This window comes from Osmia lignaria, chromosome 16, assembly GCF_051020975.1.
Source record: "Osmia lignaria lignaria isolate PbOS001 chromosome 16, iyOsmLign1, whole genome shotgun sequence".
In the NCBI taxonomy this organism is placed as follows: domain Eukaryota; kingdom Metazoa; phylum Arthropoda; class Insecta; order Hymenoptera; family Megachilidae; genus Osmia; species Osmia lignaria.
The window spans coordinates 7217175-7235766 of NC_135047.1; the positions used below are offsets into that span (position 1 = coordinate 7217175).

At 43.0% G+C, this 18592-nt stretch overlaps 1 protein-coding gene across 3 annotated transcripts in view; it reads left to right on the forward strand.

Annotated features, from left to right (window-relative positions):
* LOC117601228 (uncharacterized) overlaps positions 1-18592 on the forward strand; it is a 177464-nt gene that overhangs the window by 86226 nt on the left and 72646 nt on the right. For all 3 annotated transcript variants that reach the window (XM_076692824.1, XM_076692825.1, XM_034317748.2), the window contains exon 4: positions 16978-17018. In XM_076692824.1, coding sequence (XP_076548939.1) covers positions 16978-17018 — 41 coding nt within the window. The remainder of the gene's footprint in view (positions 1-16977; positions 17019-18592) is intronic.

Here is an 18592-nt window from a genome sequence, read left to right on the forward strand (position 1 = left end):
ACGGAAATATAAGCGATGCGTATCTCGTGCGTGAACGCAGCTACGAGGACACGCGTGAACGAAGCTAGTTGGTCCATGGAAGTGACATGCTCCGGCTAAAACCCTCATAAACCCGGCATTATCGAGTCAGTGTCATGGCAGACCAGGCCTGGGCTGTATTAATTGAAGCCTATCAATTTGAAGCGTATTGCCGGTATCCGCGAGCTGAATATCGTTCAGTTCCTATAGTACGATATATACTATACCCGCGCGCACTGCTTCCACATTAGACAATTACAGCTGACCGTTCGAATGTTTGCGTGTACGTATGAAAGCATGCAATACGTGTTCGGTCTACATATAATGGAGTTTCTATGTGCGATAAATGTGTAACGCTAATCCATATCGGTCGACGAACGAACGACGAACTGGGAACCGATGTTACAGTTCGAAAATATTTGATGGGTTTGATTGGGTTATATTGCAAACGGACCGACCGGCAGCTGGTTCAGTTATTATTAGTTTAGTACGGATCGTCGGATCGAAATGGAGTCTGAGAGAATAATATGATGTTGTAATTAAGGTTCAATCTGAGAGCATTGTTTGGGCTGATTAACTAGAACACTTGGTTACGATCACGAAATAGAATTCCTGTGGATGCAGCTATGGATCATCATATTTTCACGATGTTCAGGTTGGAAATACTGCTCTGGTTAATGAATTTATGGGATTATTTTAAATTTTATTTTTTCTATTTTTTTTTTCTAACGAGTGTAGAATAAAAAAGCTTGTTCATCGACGATGAAATGATTATATTTGTGATTAGAGCATTTGAACGAGCGTAAATTCGTTAACGGGACCAGATATTACATCCGCTTTGTATCACACAGTTATCCACGTCCGTGCAAAGTACTACTAGTCCATTACAAGGGATTATTAAATTCTATAACGGACGTTTGGATCATTGCCAAAATGGCCCGCGGATATTCGCGCGCTCGACGCGGTCGTATCACGGAATCGGGATAAAAGGTTAAGGAGGGAAAACGGGAATCAAAAACGATGGGTAAATAACGAGCAAGCACGGAACTCGGTTTGCAAATTACACGAGATACAAATGAATATCGCGTCAGCATTTCAAACTATCCAGACTTTATTTAAAACGAAATATCTTTGCTATTAAACAGCCTCTTTGGTTGTTATTGCTTTCATTATTATTGTGTGAAGCTGTATTTAAAAATTGATAATGCATTGAAATCTCATGAAATGTACAGTTTCCGAGGCTATTAATATGAAATCATAAATTGCTTTATTAACACCACTGCTGATATCACGTATGTACATATTCATGAAGCTCTGAACTCTTATGGGCGATACGTGGCGAGCATGAGCGTTCATTTTATACATCTTTAAAACAGATGAAGATCGTTCGAACATAAAAAGATAGTAGAATGCACGGATAATTTGCATAATCAAAAGTTACAGCCCGACTGGAGTACATAAAAAACTATATGATATAAATTATTCAGAATCTATAAAATATTCAAAATACGCTGGCAAACGGTTAATTATCCCATATAAGATCAATTTATCTAATCGAATAAGCAAATGTATTGTCCAGTTCACTTTTCATCCAAGCTTCCGCGATCCTGGGAATGCGTTCTCCTTTGCAAAGGGAAAAATAAAAACATTATTAATCCCCGGGACGAGGATTCGTTGGCCGGCATCGATTCTCACGTCAGCCCGAAGGATGCATTTTTCTTTCGGCTCTGGTACTATTATTCCGCCTATAGGTGTACACATATATACACGGCAATGTTCGGCGAGATGCGAGGCCGGTCTGGTCCCTCCGGTTTCTCGAAGGGACCTGTAACCTCGAGGCTATTAGGGCGGTCCAAGTATTTGAACCTCACACCTCGATCTCGTGGCCGAGAGGCACCTGCTCTTTTGGGACTGGGCGGTCCGTAATTACCTACCCTATGTTTCGCCCACCGGTCCGTGCGTAGATGTAATCAAAACGAATGATTTGAAAACTCAATTACCCTCATTACGTCTATTAAAGTGTCTATCCTGTACGGCTCGGGATCGCCTCTCGATGCAACGTCGTCGTCTGGCTCCGGTCTCGTCCTTTTCACGCGTTTCTACCACACGTTCTCGCGAGCGTTTTTTCCGTCCGCCCAGCGGTTCGTTCGTTCGCTAGAAGCTCGACCGTTGGGTCCGCGGTTTCCATTTCGTTAATTGACATCGTCGGACGTTCCGTTTCGTATCGTTAGCTCGTCTTTGCTTTGATGTTTTCACCGAGTTTCCCACAGAAGCTGCCGGGTCGAACAGGAGGAGACTCTGTTACGCGTTGCACGCGTGAAACATTCCCGACGACGAATGTGATTCTGTACAGAATATAAAGAACGATTTTTTTCCCCCATTAAATATCCGACAGAATCGTAGCCGTTCTTTTTATTTATTCCGTGATTTTATCCTATTAACCAAGACTCGTGTTTCCGAGGAAGGAACGAAATTACAAAGCTCGCGATTCAACGGAAGCACGTAGAGAATAGAGAAGGTAGGTAGGTCCATTTGCATGGTTGCAGGTTGTCGTAAAGCAATAAGATTTCACCGAGCTCGTGGTATATTCTCACGAGAAGGGAACCGCGAGAAGAAGAGGAGGAACGTAGAGAAGGAGAGTTACTCGGCTTTTTAGTGGCTTATTGGCGAGGAAAACAGCGGGCCAAGCTTGGTCGGGCTCGTTGTCGTGGCTTCAAGTAAGCCATCTGTATGTTAAAGGGGACCAATATCGGTATCCCTGTGCTGGCAGCAATAAGAAAACCGCTTCCACCTTGTCGTATTATGTTAATTCGGCCGCGGTTTTCTCCTCCGTTCCCAGTGAACGCGACTCGGCCACGCGCCACTGTTTTTATTGGAAATTAGCTCACCGAAACGGACCCGTTCGTATTCCTCTTTCCTTCTTCCACGCCCGCCATCGTGGATTTCCCTTCGTTTCACCCACAAACAATTCCTCGATAATATTTTCAATTCTCGTTTTACCAAATTATGATAATTAATTTAAAGTTTCTTGATATTTCCCTTTAAATAATTTCAAAAATTTTCAATTTATTCCAGTGAAATGGCGTTAGTGTAAATATTGGTTAAGAATCTCTTTGTCTAGTTTCTTGAAAGTAGCTTGTCTGTCGTGCAAAGCGGCAAGCGAGGTCCGTGTTACGCTCTAAGGTCGACGATATCTCTATTTGCGATTGCACGCAAACCTCGCTCATTCCCAAGCTGATTTCTCTTTCTCTCTCTCTCTCTCTCGTTTCTTTGAAGATTTCCGTCTTTCGCGAGGGACTGGCAAGGTTTTACCTCGAGGGAGACAAAAGCCTTAGATCGTTCGGCGGGCAAGAAACAGGAAATCGTAATTGCCACTCGACCGGTTATTAGAGCTCGCCGTGGATGGTATTAAGATATCCCCGTGCACTGTATCGGCCATTAGCATAGTCGTTGTCTAGCTCGGATCACGAGCCGTTCAAACTGTTACACTTTGCTGCTGGTAATTAAATGTACAACGAGGTGAAAGTCTTTCGGAACGATTTCTTGCGAACATTGCGTCCTCGGGTTAACGCTGTTGAAAGGGTAATTGCAGAAAATGCTCATTTTTAAAACTTGTGTGTTCAAATACACTGCGTGTGCAATTTAAAGCATACGTCTGACCGATCGTTGACTTGCACTACTGCACTCACAACACATACACATGCAAATATACAAGGAACGAACGTTTATAGTTTTATTCATATCTCAACGCATAACCTGTGTGTAAAAAGAGGAATGCAAACCTCGACGGGAAACCCTGTAGAAAAATATATAAATATAGTTATAATATACGATAATATTTCGTAGTAAACAAAAACCTTCGACCAGCGTAAGCCATCAATTTACGAGGTTGTTCCGTAGTACAGTTGAATCGGATCTACTCTGTTTTGAAATTCACCATCTCGATAGACGGTGCTCTACTTTTCCGTGGAATCGATCGTTTGCAACACCTGCCAGATAGTTGAGCGAAATGATAGAGCGGGATTCGTTGCAAAATTAATCGAAAGCGTAGCCATCGAAGAGAACAGATGCTTTTTACCTCGCGTACGTTACTTTGTTCGTTGCGTGACAATTTCTTGGACGGAAAGCAGCTGATATGGTGGTTGTTCGATTCGCTGATATAATTATCCCGGATCGAGCACGCCACCGATTTCTCACGAAGATCCTAGCTTCGAAAGGGAGACGAAACTCGTGATCAACAGGCTGTTGGAATGGCGAGAAACAGGAAATCGTAATTGCTCGATCTTGGGTTGTTAAGACACTCGATATTGAGACGTTTGCGATACGATCGTCTTTTCGAAGTGATCGTTCAGCAATTACCCGATTGAAACGGCGACGTTTGATTTCTGTTAATTAGCAACCTGGCCCAGTTTAAGAGTTTCTTCGAAGACGATCGAAGCTTGGGTTGCGAGTAACGATCCCGTATAAGCACGATTATGGATCGGGCAAGTTCGCGAGGCACTCGCTAAACGTAACGCGATAACGCATTGCTTCCGGTAAACTTCTTGGACGCGGGCTTTAGTATTGCTTAAAAGTTTGTGGAAGTTGAAAGCCGGCTCCTATACTTTTCAATTACACCAGCTATAATCCTGTTAATGCCTCACCGTTGGTAGCCGGAGGAGAAGTATCGTGAACGGTATAACTTCTCGTTAAGACGGCAGCTCGAAGCGTTACGCATAGTTCGAACCCGTAGTTTTATTATAAGCACGAATACGCGTAATATTATTTTTTATCTCATTAGAGAAAGATTAATTTCGTTGACGAGCCGAGTACGCGAAGAATGGAAATGAAATTATGCATGAACTTATGAGTTGACCTACTTTTTCGGTTTAATCCACGAATTAAACAGGCATCAACGTAAATCAATTATTTCCTTCTATCTCGACAAATTGCATTTTATTTTGTATTTAACGTTAATCCGTTTAAATGTACAAACCAATAACGTATTTACGACGTAAAAGCTATCAAAAACTTTGCCTCCAGCATGAAGATGCAATTACGCCAAATTGAATTATAATGACAGTTGAACGGCTGTCTATATTTCATAATAATCCTTCGCAATAAATTATGAAATTATTACAAGGAACGGTAGAAAAGTTAAGAGACGGAAAAAAATACTAAGAAAAAATGTAACAGGAAAAAGGTGGTCAACTAATCTATGGATAGAATCCATAGTATCAGCCACAAAGCACAAGATTTGATTACGATATTACGTGGCGTTTTCATAGAGGGCTATTCTCTCAGGGAAATTGTTCTCCTTAATTAGTAGCTTTTCCGCTTCGCTTCGTAGCAAGGAAAACGTGGTTTGATATATACCGTAAACGTAACAGCTTTTAATCCAAGCCTAATTCACACGGGACCATTAGAGGCGTTAGCGGTTCTATGCTCATCATCGTTATGTCATTAAAAAGCAGTTACGTCGGTGGTACATTTTAGAAACCGCGAATCGATAACGAGACCAACGAAACCACCTGATATTCTACACCGATCGACCTTCGAAGTTGTCAATGATCGATCGATCAAAGTGATCGAAATCGATTTCTGACTTTCCCTTGTAAGGTGAACCCGGTTCGTTCAGATCGGAAGCTTATAAATTCTCATTACCTACACGTTAGCCACCATAAAAATAAATCAACCATAGGGATCGTTGCCGTTCTAGACCCGACAAACCTCGCATTATATCGCAATCATCTAGTGTGCGGCTACCTAGATTGTTTCGTAAATGGATCACTTACCGCAACGAAGCGTTGGGAAAGAGAAAAAGTAGCAGAGGAATAAGGTCTCTCGATCTCTTTCACTGACATCTATGATCGAAAGTATCGGATCGTTTACGATCATGGAATTCTGTGTAACATATTTCATAATTTTATATTCAATTTGATTTTTTCAGATCTTGGTATAAAATAAAATTCCTCGATTTCGCATATTAAAGTTAAGTCTCTGGGAAACGAACGTTCCTCCTTAAAAAAATAGAATACGGGTCCGCATTGCAACTTGGCATCTCACCAAGGCACGAGTACCACGGGCGAAAAGCTTCGGCCTGTAAAAAGACCGTCCAAAAACCGCGATCCATGCCGGTGAGCCATTATAGAAAATGCCGTGCGCGTTTATTTCGGGAAAACGTTCGTCTGAAAACATCCACTCGGTTATTCATACGTAGCCTCTGTCTCCGTCAGCTTCACCCTCTCGTCCTTTCCTTTCTCGGCTTCTTCTTCTTCTCTCTCCGTTTTGCACATTCTTTTTTATCACGTTGTAAAATTGCGATTTCGGGTAACGGGGTTCGGTTAAACCCGGGTGAGATACTATTTAGTTTTTATTGTCCTCGTAAAAAGCATATGTGCGCGCAGGTGCGCACGCGTATCCGTGTCCGCCTACGTAGCACCCGGAAATCCGGAATATATAGATCCGTTAGGTGAACCGGGGGCGTAACTTTCGAAATTGGCATCGAAAAGTCGCGTACAACGTGTTTATTGTAACCTCTAGCGTGGCTCGAAACGTAGATGAAGTTCTTGTAAAGATATCTAACGAGCGAGACATCGGAAACCTTGGAATTGAAACTTTTTAAACAGTTATTAAACTGAAAATCCGATCAAAGATAAAAAAAATTTTATTCGTAATTGCAAGCAACCGATAGAATCGAGTAAAGCGAGATAATTGAAATGCATATAAGCGTGCATAAAAGGACAATTTGTCGCAAAAAAAAAGAAGAAGATCATTGAAAATCGATTTTCAATTAGTGGAAACCCTCGTGGAGATAAATTTTCATAGTACCCCAATCGGAGAAAGGAAACTCATAGGTAGTGAAGTTTGAACGATGAAATCGAATATTTTTTTAATGTGATTTCAAACTGGTCCCAACTAATTCGAGACCCTCGAAGGGATTCGTTCAAATACGAATGAAAAAAAAAAGAGCGATTCATCGGGGGTTAAAGAGTTTTTCCTCGTCGACGGAAATGATTTTCGTGTAACCCAATTTCTGTATAACGTTACGAACGTGAACGCGCCGTACTTTCGTTTTATTCCATCGTGATCGTGGTATTTAAATTTGCTACATCGGTCGGCCGTGTGATTGGGTGCGAGAATGGATTTCCTTTTTATACCGGTCCGATTGAAATTCTATCGATGAAAGTACCTCTGGTCCCGTGGATCGTGTACCATTTAATAGCTAATTATCGTCGAGAAACAGAAATATTCAACCACGAAATGGATTCCGATGGGAGGGAAAAAAAGTTCTAGCGACATATGCACACACGTGAAAGATGAAAAGTAGTGATAAAAAGTATAAATCAGATACTTTGCAGATTTAAACCAATATTGTTAGAATTTACAGTAATACCGACGATTTTATTTCTGCATACCTTTAATCCATAATTTCATATTCGCATTGTCTTTTTCCCGTATGTATTTTCTGTCAGTTTTATACGCTTCCCACCCCCTATATATATTACGTTTTATATCGTTACCGCTGATCTCGACGCGTGCATCCACCGTTATCATTATATTCGCAAACATCAGCTGTAATCCTATTCGTAAACGAACGTATAAAAAGAAAAAAAAAAACAGATTATGCACGTTTATTTCTACTTGCAAGGCTAACGAAATACGAAACTGCTTGCTTACTGGACAGCTGACGTTTAAAAGTCGGTACAATTTTATCGTCGCGCTTTTACATTCAGGATAGATGACACAGAATCACGTTTTTAAACATCTACGATGCTGGGTGAATTTCATTGTCCCGTTTGACGTTGAGCGATCCCTGTTCTCGTTTCTGCACGTGTACAAATATCTTGCTGTCACAGCAAGAAAACCGCGTTATCGTAGAAGAAAATTCATACCTTCGTCCCGGTTTTTATGTCAACAAAACAGAAGTGAAAATAATATTTTTACTGCTGAAAATCAAGCCGGGGATAAAGAATTGTTTAAGAAATTGCTAAAATCTACAAATTCTTGTGCTTTTCTTAATAGAAGACAAATTTGGAATATCCTGTCTACAAATATTTTCGTGTAACTCAATTGATTCAATTTCCTTCGACGATTTTTCCTCTCGCGTCTTATTGTTTCATCGCACTCTTTAATTTTGCGAAATTACCTGTGCCTTTCATCTTTCGCCATTCAGCGGTGCAGTGGAAAAAAGCGTATCGTATCGTATAAATAAGCGTCGTTAAATAAACGACACCATAAAGCACGTACACAACCGATGAGAGATCACGATACCGGGAAAGATAAATTCGCCCCGGCTTGGATCCTATTCTTTTCGAAATGGCTACCGGTACCGGCCTCCGTCCCAACGTAATTCAATTCTTAAGGGTATCAAACACACAACCCTTTCATTAGACAGAGCCCTTCATCAGCGTAAGAGTCGTGGGCCGAGCAGCCCGTTCGACGGAGAGACAACGAAGTTACGTTGCACAAGTACTTAAAGCGAAAACGCCATGGGTCGATATATGGGGTGCGTGGTTGCCCTTGGAAATGACGTTCGGCAAGATCCTCTCAGAGAATTCGAGGAGAACAAATGTACAAATTAACGCTATTAAATCAATTATTCAGAAAAATATTTTTAGTTTTCGAAATTAGTCACTGGATGTTATATATCTTTCAAAGCAACACGAGGTAAAATTATAAACGACAAACTTTCGTCACAGACTTTCATACGAAAACGTTGTACATTATACGAGCGAAAATAGCGAATTATTTGACTATGGCACAAACTATTCTCGAGTCGACACACCGCTGCTGGTATTTCGAGCCACGGGTTTGATACGGGACGGGTTTTTAATTAATTTATTTTGTTCGCGGACGGTCTCGAAACGAAAACCGCTCCTCCTCCATATTCATAACGGACTCGCTCATCAGGAAACTATTTTATTTCCGGGATTTCATTGCGCGCCCGAAGAGGCACGTCAGAAATGTATTCCACGGACAGTGCCTCTTGAATTTCTCGAATTGTCAAACTTTTACGAGCGCGATCCCACTCTTCGTTCCCTTTATCCGGCGAATTTGGGTCGTCGCAACCGGTACACGGTTAAAAAGCTTTCAGTTATAACGCGAATGTATGCAACAATATGCAAATGCATATTCCTATTTTTCGTCTATTAGTTGCAACCAAACCGTCGACGTATTCTTCCATCGGTGTTAAATCAATTCGATACAGTAAATAAATATTGTTGTAAATTATGGGGTGATTTAATTACGATCATGTCGGTGGCTTTATACATCTCTTTCAGTGGAAATATTATATATTCAAGAGAGAAAATTCATCGCGGTTTTGTGCAATTGTTAAAATTTTACAATTCACCGGTTTGTCTTTGTGCATGTATTAACGTTGGGGATTTGTTTGTTAAAAAATAGCAGTGCAATTGAGCGTTCGATGATTTCAATTAACAAATGGACCAATGACTTTATTTATACTACCATTGTATCACACATTTTCTGTTGACAAAGTAAACATACCAATTTCAACAATTATCCAGAAAGATTTTAAATGATTTTTTATATTTTAACCAGAATTCCATATTAACGTGAAAATGTGTAATTTCATTTATGGATAGACTGTATACGCTGAAAATGAACAAAACACCTTGTACAATATTCCGTGATAGCAAAAAGTAATATCAGGGTAGTTGAAAGCCGAGTTGCCTCGTTAACTAACTTGCAGAGTCTGCGAGGATCGTTAAGAAGTTACTGCACGGCCTATCAGCCGAAGAATTAACGAGAGGATACTTATCGTTACTGCTCTATCAATTAAATACGACGAGCTTTCAAAATATGGCACGAAAGTTGACGTTTTCAGCGTCGATTAAAGGCGCGTGCATCGATTAATATCGAAAATTCAGCCCGGATAAACCGTGAGTGAAGTTAGGATACTCGATAAACCATCTTCCTCGGTATAAGACACATTCGAGATCGTATAAAATTTTTTATTCTTCCGTAAAATTTAATCTCAGCCCTTTAAAAGTCAGTGTCATTTCACGGACGACATATTTCATCAGCGTTGCGTTATACCGAGTGATTTTCTCCCTCGAACGTGGTTGCTCGCGGCCCGTAAGCCAACGTCGAAATATCCGATAAACGTGTACGACTTAATTAATGCTTTGTCACCCCACTGTCTTACCATGCATCGTGCACCACTACCACCGTGAGGATCGCCCGGTTAAACGGACCCACGCACGCACGATGCGCCTCGACTTCCTGTGCGCGCCGAAGGATCCACGGGTTAAGCCCTAAATCACCGTATTAACACGTATAGCACGCATGATAATGTTCGATTCCGTGATCACGCGTGCACCGTCTCTCTCCCGAGGTCGTTCACGAGCAAGCTCCGGACCAGGGATCATATAAAAATCGAATGATTTAACCGGCCAAGGATGAATATTGTGACGGCATGGAACAGGGTACAAGGTCTCGCGATGCAGTTCCCAGGATCGATAAATTTTAAAGATCGTCCCTGGTCGAGAGGCGCTCGATGCCCTCTACTCGGTTCAATTTTTGCTGAACGATCCCAAGGAAACATGCGTTTTATGTGGAGGAACGATATTGGAACAATATTTTCTGTATCATGGATTAAGGCAGGTCGATGGATTTAGGAATATTTGGAGAAAGGTGCAAAAATTAATCGAGATATCTGTGAGATAGCTTTATTATTCTCCTTCTACAATTAACCCTTGAACGGCGGATCATGATCTTAATTTTAATTTAAATTTAATTTTGTATAATATCCTTGTTTATGTTGCCCAAATTTGACTCTACTGTTCAAGGGTTGAGAGGATACATTTGCTTCAGTTATAAAATAATTTCCTGGAACCACTTTAAGGCTTAACAAAATGAAACTGTATCAAACAGAGAAAAGAAAGAAAATGAAAAGGAGGGCAACGTAAACGTAACGGTATAGCCAGAAAATAAGAGTACCTTCGTTACTCGAAGATTAAAGGATAAAAAATTCACCGTAAATCACGATTATCCTTTCAAATGAAGCCCGATTAAACAGTTTCTCCTCTGAAAATACCCATGCCGCTATCGTTGCGCCAGATTACCGCGTTTACGTAATCGATTCACGCGCAGCATCCCCGTAATGAATCGAAACGAAGAGCGTGAAAAAAGAAAGAAATTTCACAGCCGTGCAACGAGTGGATATGCTCGAAAGGAGCCGCGAGCGAGACGATAATTTATGTTTATGAATATGGACGACGCTTTAATTAAAAAGGGCGCATGCTGATGGCGGCGGAGGGGCGAAGGGCGCGGGGTGGGTTCGAAAGCTGGTGCATCGATTTCGGGAAACAATATCGAAGAAATACGATCGAGTATTGGCTTTCGAGCGCAATTTCGATGAGCCGAACAGACAGACGCGCGGATGTGTAGCAACAAAGAGGCCGTGTATTAATTAACGTATGCCAATTAACAGGGGAGACCCGTCGCGCCTTTGTGTCCTTATTTGCCTGATTGGCTATTTCCTTTCCGACTTCTCTTCGTTTCTTGTCCGCCACTCGACGTCCGACACCCCGACCCCTCGCCTCGTGTGAACTCATTTCGCAAAGAGTTCTCGTGTACACGCGTCTGGCTACGTACCGAACGACCCGATCCGATAATCAGTTGCACAGCAATTGTTCGAATCCCCGTGTGAGATCCTTCATACGCCCGCGAATTGAATTAATTTTGTAAAGGTCTCGTACTAGTTTGCGCGACGGGCGTTAATTTTGCAGCCATTGTCGCGGTTTCGAGGCTGTCGATACCCGGTCTGTTGTAAAAGCATCGTCGTAACTAGAATTTTGAAAGCTTCCTCCTCTTTTTCAGATTTAATTAAAACATATATATCATGCGTTTAGCGTTACTTTGTTTTACAATGTCTGACAAATGACTTATCCCGGGATCATTGATTTGTAGACTTACGGTTGACCGTGCTTGTTTCACTTGGCCGGTCGAGTGGTACAAGCCTATAAATTGCCGAAAGCGTGCTGCTTTTTTTAACCGGTCCGTATATCAAAAAAGCGTGCAACGTTTATGCTAATTCGCGCGGCAGTGCGGCGTTGCTTGAAAAACACGTTTAATTCACGTAAAGCCACGGCCCCGGCGTTAGAAGATGAATTATCGTGTACGTGGGTTATACGCCGTGTGCGATCTCGCGCGCGTAATTCATCGCTCGCGGTGGCGTGGCAAGAACGGCACGGGAATTAACGCTAGAGAAATCGAAACGTTCCTCTGAGCGGTTTGGTAATCGGTGGATCGCGATCGAATCGTGCGAAATAACGTCGTTATTTCGCGAAGAGAAATCGATGAAACTGTAGCTACGTGGCCGATGTATCATTTCGGTTGTAAGTGCTTCAAAAGGGTATTGTTATTTCCTTGTGCCGTGACGTGAAAAGGGAAACGTGACACACCGCAATATTCAACGACCGTCGACGAATACCAACCCCGGCACGGTGTGCAACATCGTGTGTGCTTCGACGTTCCGAAGGCGGATGGACGTGCAAATCACGCGATCGCCGGCTACCTTCGACTCGCAGATGCCGGCGCGCTGGGTGGCGGCGGTAATTGCATGTAATTTTTGCTATAGATTAAGAATCGAGGTGAGCGCTTTTTTTCGAGCGCAGAAATTAACCGTTCGACATTGCACACGAAACGGCGAGCGTGCCTTCTCCGGGGGCCGCTTTCATGGCTCCTCCCGCCTCAAATCGATTTCATTGTGCCGTATGATGCACTCGGCATTTCACCTTCCATGATCTATCTTCGTGCTTTTTTTACGAATAATTAATATTCAAATCTCAGCATAGCGTACCACAGACCGAGGCGATCGGTCGACGCGTGTAAGCAACGTGCCTGCGAGCAAGCGTGTCAGGCGCGAAAGAAAAGTTCGCGGAATCGCAAAATTTCGGAGGCGTGTTTAGAGTCCATCAAGCCGCGTCGACGTTCGGTACGTAGAGAGCACGGTTGGGTCTCTCATTTGCCGGTGGATTGTGTCGGTACGCTAATGCATCGTTTGCACGCCACCGTTGAGGGTGGTATACCCGGCGCGAACGAGACATTGTGCACACGCTCGAATCTGTCCGATAACTACCCGCTTGTCGAATCCGCGAGTCTCCTCTTGAAGAGGAGCAAATAGAAATTAGTCGAGAATGACACGCGTGTCAGACCTTCCGTAATCCTTCTTATGTTTCTATAAAATTGAACAGTGAAAAGCTTTCAGAATTGTTTATAGGGGATTTAAAGTACTTTCCGACGAGTGTTTCGACAATACCGCGATCGGGATTTGAATACTTCACGAAAGAGTAGCGGACATCAATTTTTTAAAGCACCACGAGAGTAATAGCCGCTTGCAAAAGCAACGGACGAGCTTTTCCTCGGCAAAATGGCCGATCGTGGATGTATGTACGCTCGAAATTTACGTTCCTCGCTCGACGCGAAGATTTTATTATCGTTATTCATCACATTCCCGTTTTTCGAAACAAGTAACCAAAGGCTAATTCCACGAGATGAATACAAAGTGTCCCAATGGTGTCCTCATTAGCGTTTCATGATATTGCATCGTTTTTAAGATTTATGCTGTCCATGCGAAGGCAAATTTTTAAATCCTTCCCCGTCGCTCGCGTACAGGGACGTAAATATTAAAATATTCAAAACCGGACGGGTAATTTATGCGCCGTTAATAAAGAGCACGATATTATGGGATATGTGGGTCAATTAAACCGAGAAACGATCGATTAGAAGCCGGGTCACGGTGTGCCCCTTGACTAAACCAAACGTAAAACGCTTTTAATGGATGATCATTTGCATTTTAGATTTGTTACTATCCTAGTCACAGCTTTCGCTGTCCAATTAATAGCATTAACCTGTTGACGTATCGACTTTTGATAGACACGAAACTATCCTAACGGCTTAGCTTCGGAAACGAGCCAAATATTCAGCGTGAAAATTCGGATTTCTCAAATAGGATTATGAAAGGCATCTTGCGAGTCACGATACTTAATTAAATAAATCTAGGATCATTGGAAACGGTGTATAATACATTTAAACATTGGAAAATTAATTCGATAGAAATAGACTGTGGAAAGTACTGAATGATTAATTTATTACAAGGCTAAATTCAATGAAACGATAATGATCGAACTTAATCCACTTATTCAACTATTTTCATCGATTTCAGTGACCTTTATTCGTGTTACAAGTTTAATTAAATATGTGTCATCGTGTGGTTCCAAATTGATCATTTACCTAATTACACTTGTACTTTAATCGTATCGACCCTCCTTCATTGCACGCGAGGACGTTTCGCCATTGAGAGGAATAAGCCATTCGTTCGCTTTCGCAACGATCCATCAAAGAAAACCTCAATCGTCGCCTTCTCCTTCTCGGTCACGAGCAATCTCCAAGCAAACGCGTTTCTGCGTTTGATGGTTTCCTGTCCTCGGATTTGTTTCGACACGGGTCTCGCGTGTCCCTCGGGATGGCATGCCGCAAAACACGGCCGTGCTCGTGTTCCGCGACCTTTATGGCGGTCGTTGGACATCAAGTCGAATCGAGCGGTCCATTGAGAGTGGCAGATGTAAGGAGGGTCGATCGTTCGGCCCCGGCCGAAAGGGCGTCGGATTAATCTGCTTACGGCATGCGAACGAGTGCGTTAAAGCTCGCGCCACTTAGATGGACGGAGTGTTTCGTCCTGGTCGCAGGATTACCCGTGTACACGCGGCGTTATAAATACAGAGGCCCATTGTAAATATAAATCTATCCGGCCAGTGGCGCTGTCACGCGCACCCCGCTCGCTAGACCGTAATACGTTTACATCGCCGGACCGCGGCTATTTCATTCGCTCGTTCCTCGTATTTCCTTCGCGTCTTTCGCCTCCCCTCGTCCCTCCTGATCCTGGCGTTTCGTCGAGCAGCCGTTGTCCTGAATCGACCCGGAATAATGCGAACGGCAGGTGAGTTTTCGGGACAACAGCGGGCTGAAAGCGATGATTGGGTCCATTCGATAAAACCTTTACGAATTTCTGTCACTTTTTAATCCGATGAGAATACGAGTACCAAGGAAACCGAACGTGGTTAAACAACGAGAGAGGAGAATTTTTGACGCGTTCCTTTTTCGAACTAACGTCAACGGGGAATTTAATCAGTCGTCGTTGGCCGGGACGCGGTTAGCCAAAGAAAGATAATTCTGTTAACCGAGTTAAGATGGCGTCCGTACGATGGCGAAACGTTTCGAAGCCTGGAGGAAAATATGCCACAAAGGTGCCACAAAGATGCCACGGAACCGTGGTTTCGCCGTTGCGAGTGTACAGGGATCGCTCGGATATTTTTGGTCCCGGAATTCCTGCATACAAGAGAGCCAGTGTCGGTCGCACACAGAAGGAACGCTCTCTTCGAACGACTTCGAACAGAGAGACGAAACAAAAGAAGAAGGAAGCGCGGAGAGACGTACTAACAAAGAGAATTATTGACCGCGCCGTTAATACGAACGCTGTCGGTCATCGTTTCGTCGTCCAGCATCTCGTCCCGGGTATCCGTAGTCTTCACGGTGGACAACGGTCTCGCTTTGTACTTGCAAATGAAACGACGAAACGAAACAATCGGCCAGAGCACAGTGTCTCGAAGAATTTCGTTCTGTTCTTTCCTCTCGCACGCGTGCACGCCGTTCCCACGCGGACAGAAACGCAGTTTCAGGTGGCGAACTTTCCACGTAGCGGAAGTGCAATTAAGCCGACGTTACAGTAAAGCATTGAGAGATCAAATCGACGTCAGCTGGTCGGAATAAAAGAAAAGTAATTAGCAACGGTCGCGAGGGACCAGTTCCATTGGTGGCTAATGTCGTGCGAGGGCCACGATCGCGATTACCCCAGCTTTCGGCTGTCGGGAGGTGGACCCAGGTACTCGACCAAGGAACACGCGCCAGCAAGCAAGCATTAAGTGTATATATATATATATTTTTGTTTCCCTTCTTTCTCCTTTCTCTTCTTTTTATCGCCGGCCGTGCGCGCGGGATTCCTGGATACACAGCATAAGGGAGGTGTGACGCCCGGCCGCACCACGAAAATTTATCAGCCGATTCAACGCCGCGGCGTTACTCGCGCTAATTTATATACACTCGCCGAAACCGCGAGTGGCCAGTGGTGCTCGCCATGTTTCCACCGGCGAATGCGAGGATTTTGTAGATTCGAAATCTGGATAGGTTCAAACCCTTTACAAGAGATACCTTCGAATACACGAAACGCTTTTAAAATTTTGTTGAAAATGCGCCACGGAAATCTTCTAGATTAACTGCTCTGATACATTTCTGAAATATATGGAGGGAGGATTTGGAGCAGCAACGAAACGGATTCGTTCAACTAGTCAGATTGAAAGAATCACTGGCAAAAGAACGTACGATCGCCAAGGATGTTAATAAAAAGCGATGAAGCGTGGCGTGGAACTACTAGAAGCATTGATCTTTTTCATAAGCAAGCCGGTCTCTCGGCTGGTAGAATCGCCGCGAGCAACACAAGACTGGCACGGCGAACAGGCGGTTTTTCAGCAGCCAACGGAATTAATGTACATTTCGTCGAAGACGCCGGCCAGGGAAATGAATGCGACCGCAGAGGATTAAATCATTTTCTAGCCGCTCGACGGCTGCAATTTACAATGCTTTCAGTGGTTTTACGACTGTCCGCTTGCTTCCACCGACGATTGCTTTCTTCATTAACAATACGCGGCTGGCTTTCTTCTCTCCGCTTTCATTCGATTACGAGCGAATCGGTGATCCTTAACGAGTAATTATGATTGTTGAATAAGTAGTAATTTCATTGTCATCATTTTCCATGATGTAAAGTCCCGAATGAGATTCTTTTCTTAACATTCCGTCTGCTATGCAAAATACATCGAAAATTTCATTCATAATTCTGAAATAATTGAAAATTTTAAAAGTGAACTAGAATTGACGATTAAATTTATCTTCTTACAGATACCTGAACACCTGCCAGAACACAACGGGGACATCGATCGGTGAGTCAATGACCAGAATAAAATAAAAGGTGGTGGGTTTCGTTGGATTATAAATCGACGATAAAAATTTCTGCGATGAAATACGCGGCGGTTTTTCAACACAGGCGATTAATGCACATTTCATCGAAGACGTCCGCGTGGCATATTAATACGCGGCGGAGAGGGTTAAATCATGTTTCACCCCGTGTCGCATCTGTGATTTACAAGACGTTTAATGCTTTTACGACTGTCCACTTGGATTACGATTGCTTTCTTCATTAATAAATGACGGCTTTGGTCGCGCGCCGCGTAAATCTTCTCTCCAAATCGAACAGTATATCGCTCTCTAAAAAAACCATTGCATTCTTCTTCCCTGCGGGCGCAGCAGTTTCTAATTATTTTTTCGTTCTAAATTTTTGATAAAATACTCGGTTAATTTCTAAAAACGTCTACGCAGCGGTAAGATCAAACAAATTACTCAACGATCAGTTTTTCCTCGTTTGAAATTAATTCCAAACAAAGCTACGATGTTTTTAGTGTCCCCGTCAGGAGCAACGGCACGAAGCCGTTCGTTTCGCGAACTTTCCAATTGAAAAACGTCAGGACCATTAAAAAAAAAAAGGTAGGAAAAAGAAAATAGAAACTCTGGTCCACCCCTTGGATCGATCCGTGAAGTAGCTTCCAGGAGGAAACGGAACGGGTTCGCGAGGTTTTTTGCGGGGAAACGGTAATTGTTGACGAGAGGCGAGTTGGCCCCCCAGGTCCGTGGCGTTAAAAGCGAAAACACACAGAGGTAAATTAATTTACGGCCCGGTGGGAGCCGCGACGCGGCTGTTCTTGCTGTTCCTCGCAATTAGTATCAGACGCCGTTCGTGTGCCGTTCCACTAATCCACGAATAATAAATGCTGCTCGAGACCTCGTGAAACTTTCGTCACACTCGCGAACGTAACGATTAGTGTCGATGAACGGGCACGAAATTAAAACACCGAGCATCGTGACAAAGAATGCTTCACTGTAAAAAATAAAGAAAGCCATCGACTAGGAAAATATTGAAAATTTTCCAAAAATTAGTCATGTCTTCGAGAGTTTTCTTAGTTAATGAATCTCGTTGGCTGCATTGGACGGTTCACGTAAGATTGTCGAGAGAGCGGGAAGAGAGAATAGGTAATTCGAAGGTAAATCGAGGTAATTCGAAGACGAATGAATCCCGGGACCCACGGAGCATGCTTAATAGCGTGACGATAAATTACGTTAAGATACAACAGGTTCTCGCGTGTAAAAGTATCGAGGTATATTGTCGGGCCAGCCGCCGGGGATTCTTGCAAACTTTAACACGCAGACTTTCGTGAGAGGCTTGGATTCCTATGAGTAAAACTGCATTCTATGAAATGAAGTAGCTGGACGATAGACTCGCGAAATTGGAATATTTTATGTGGCAAAGATCATCGATTAATAAAAATTCTGAATGCGTCCCTCGGCTACTGAATTAATTGAGCTTTTATTGAAAAATCATAGATTAAAATATTCTGATGTTAATTTAATTAGTAATTTATGAGCGGAACTCGGTGCTTTTAATCGTTTTCAAAATTAAACT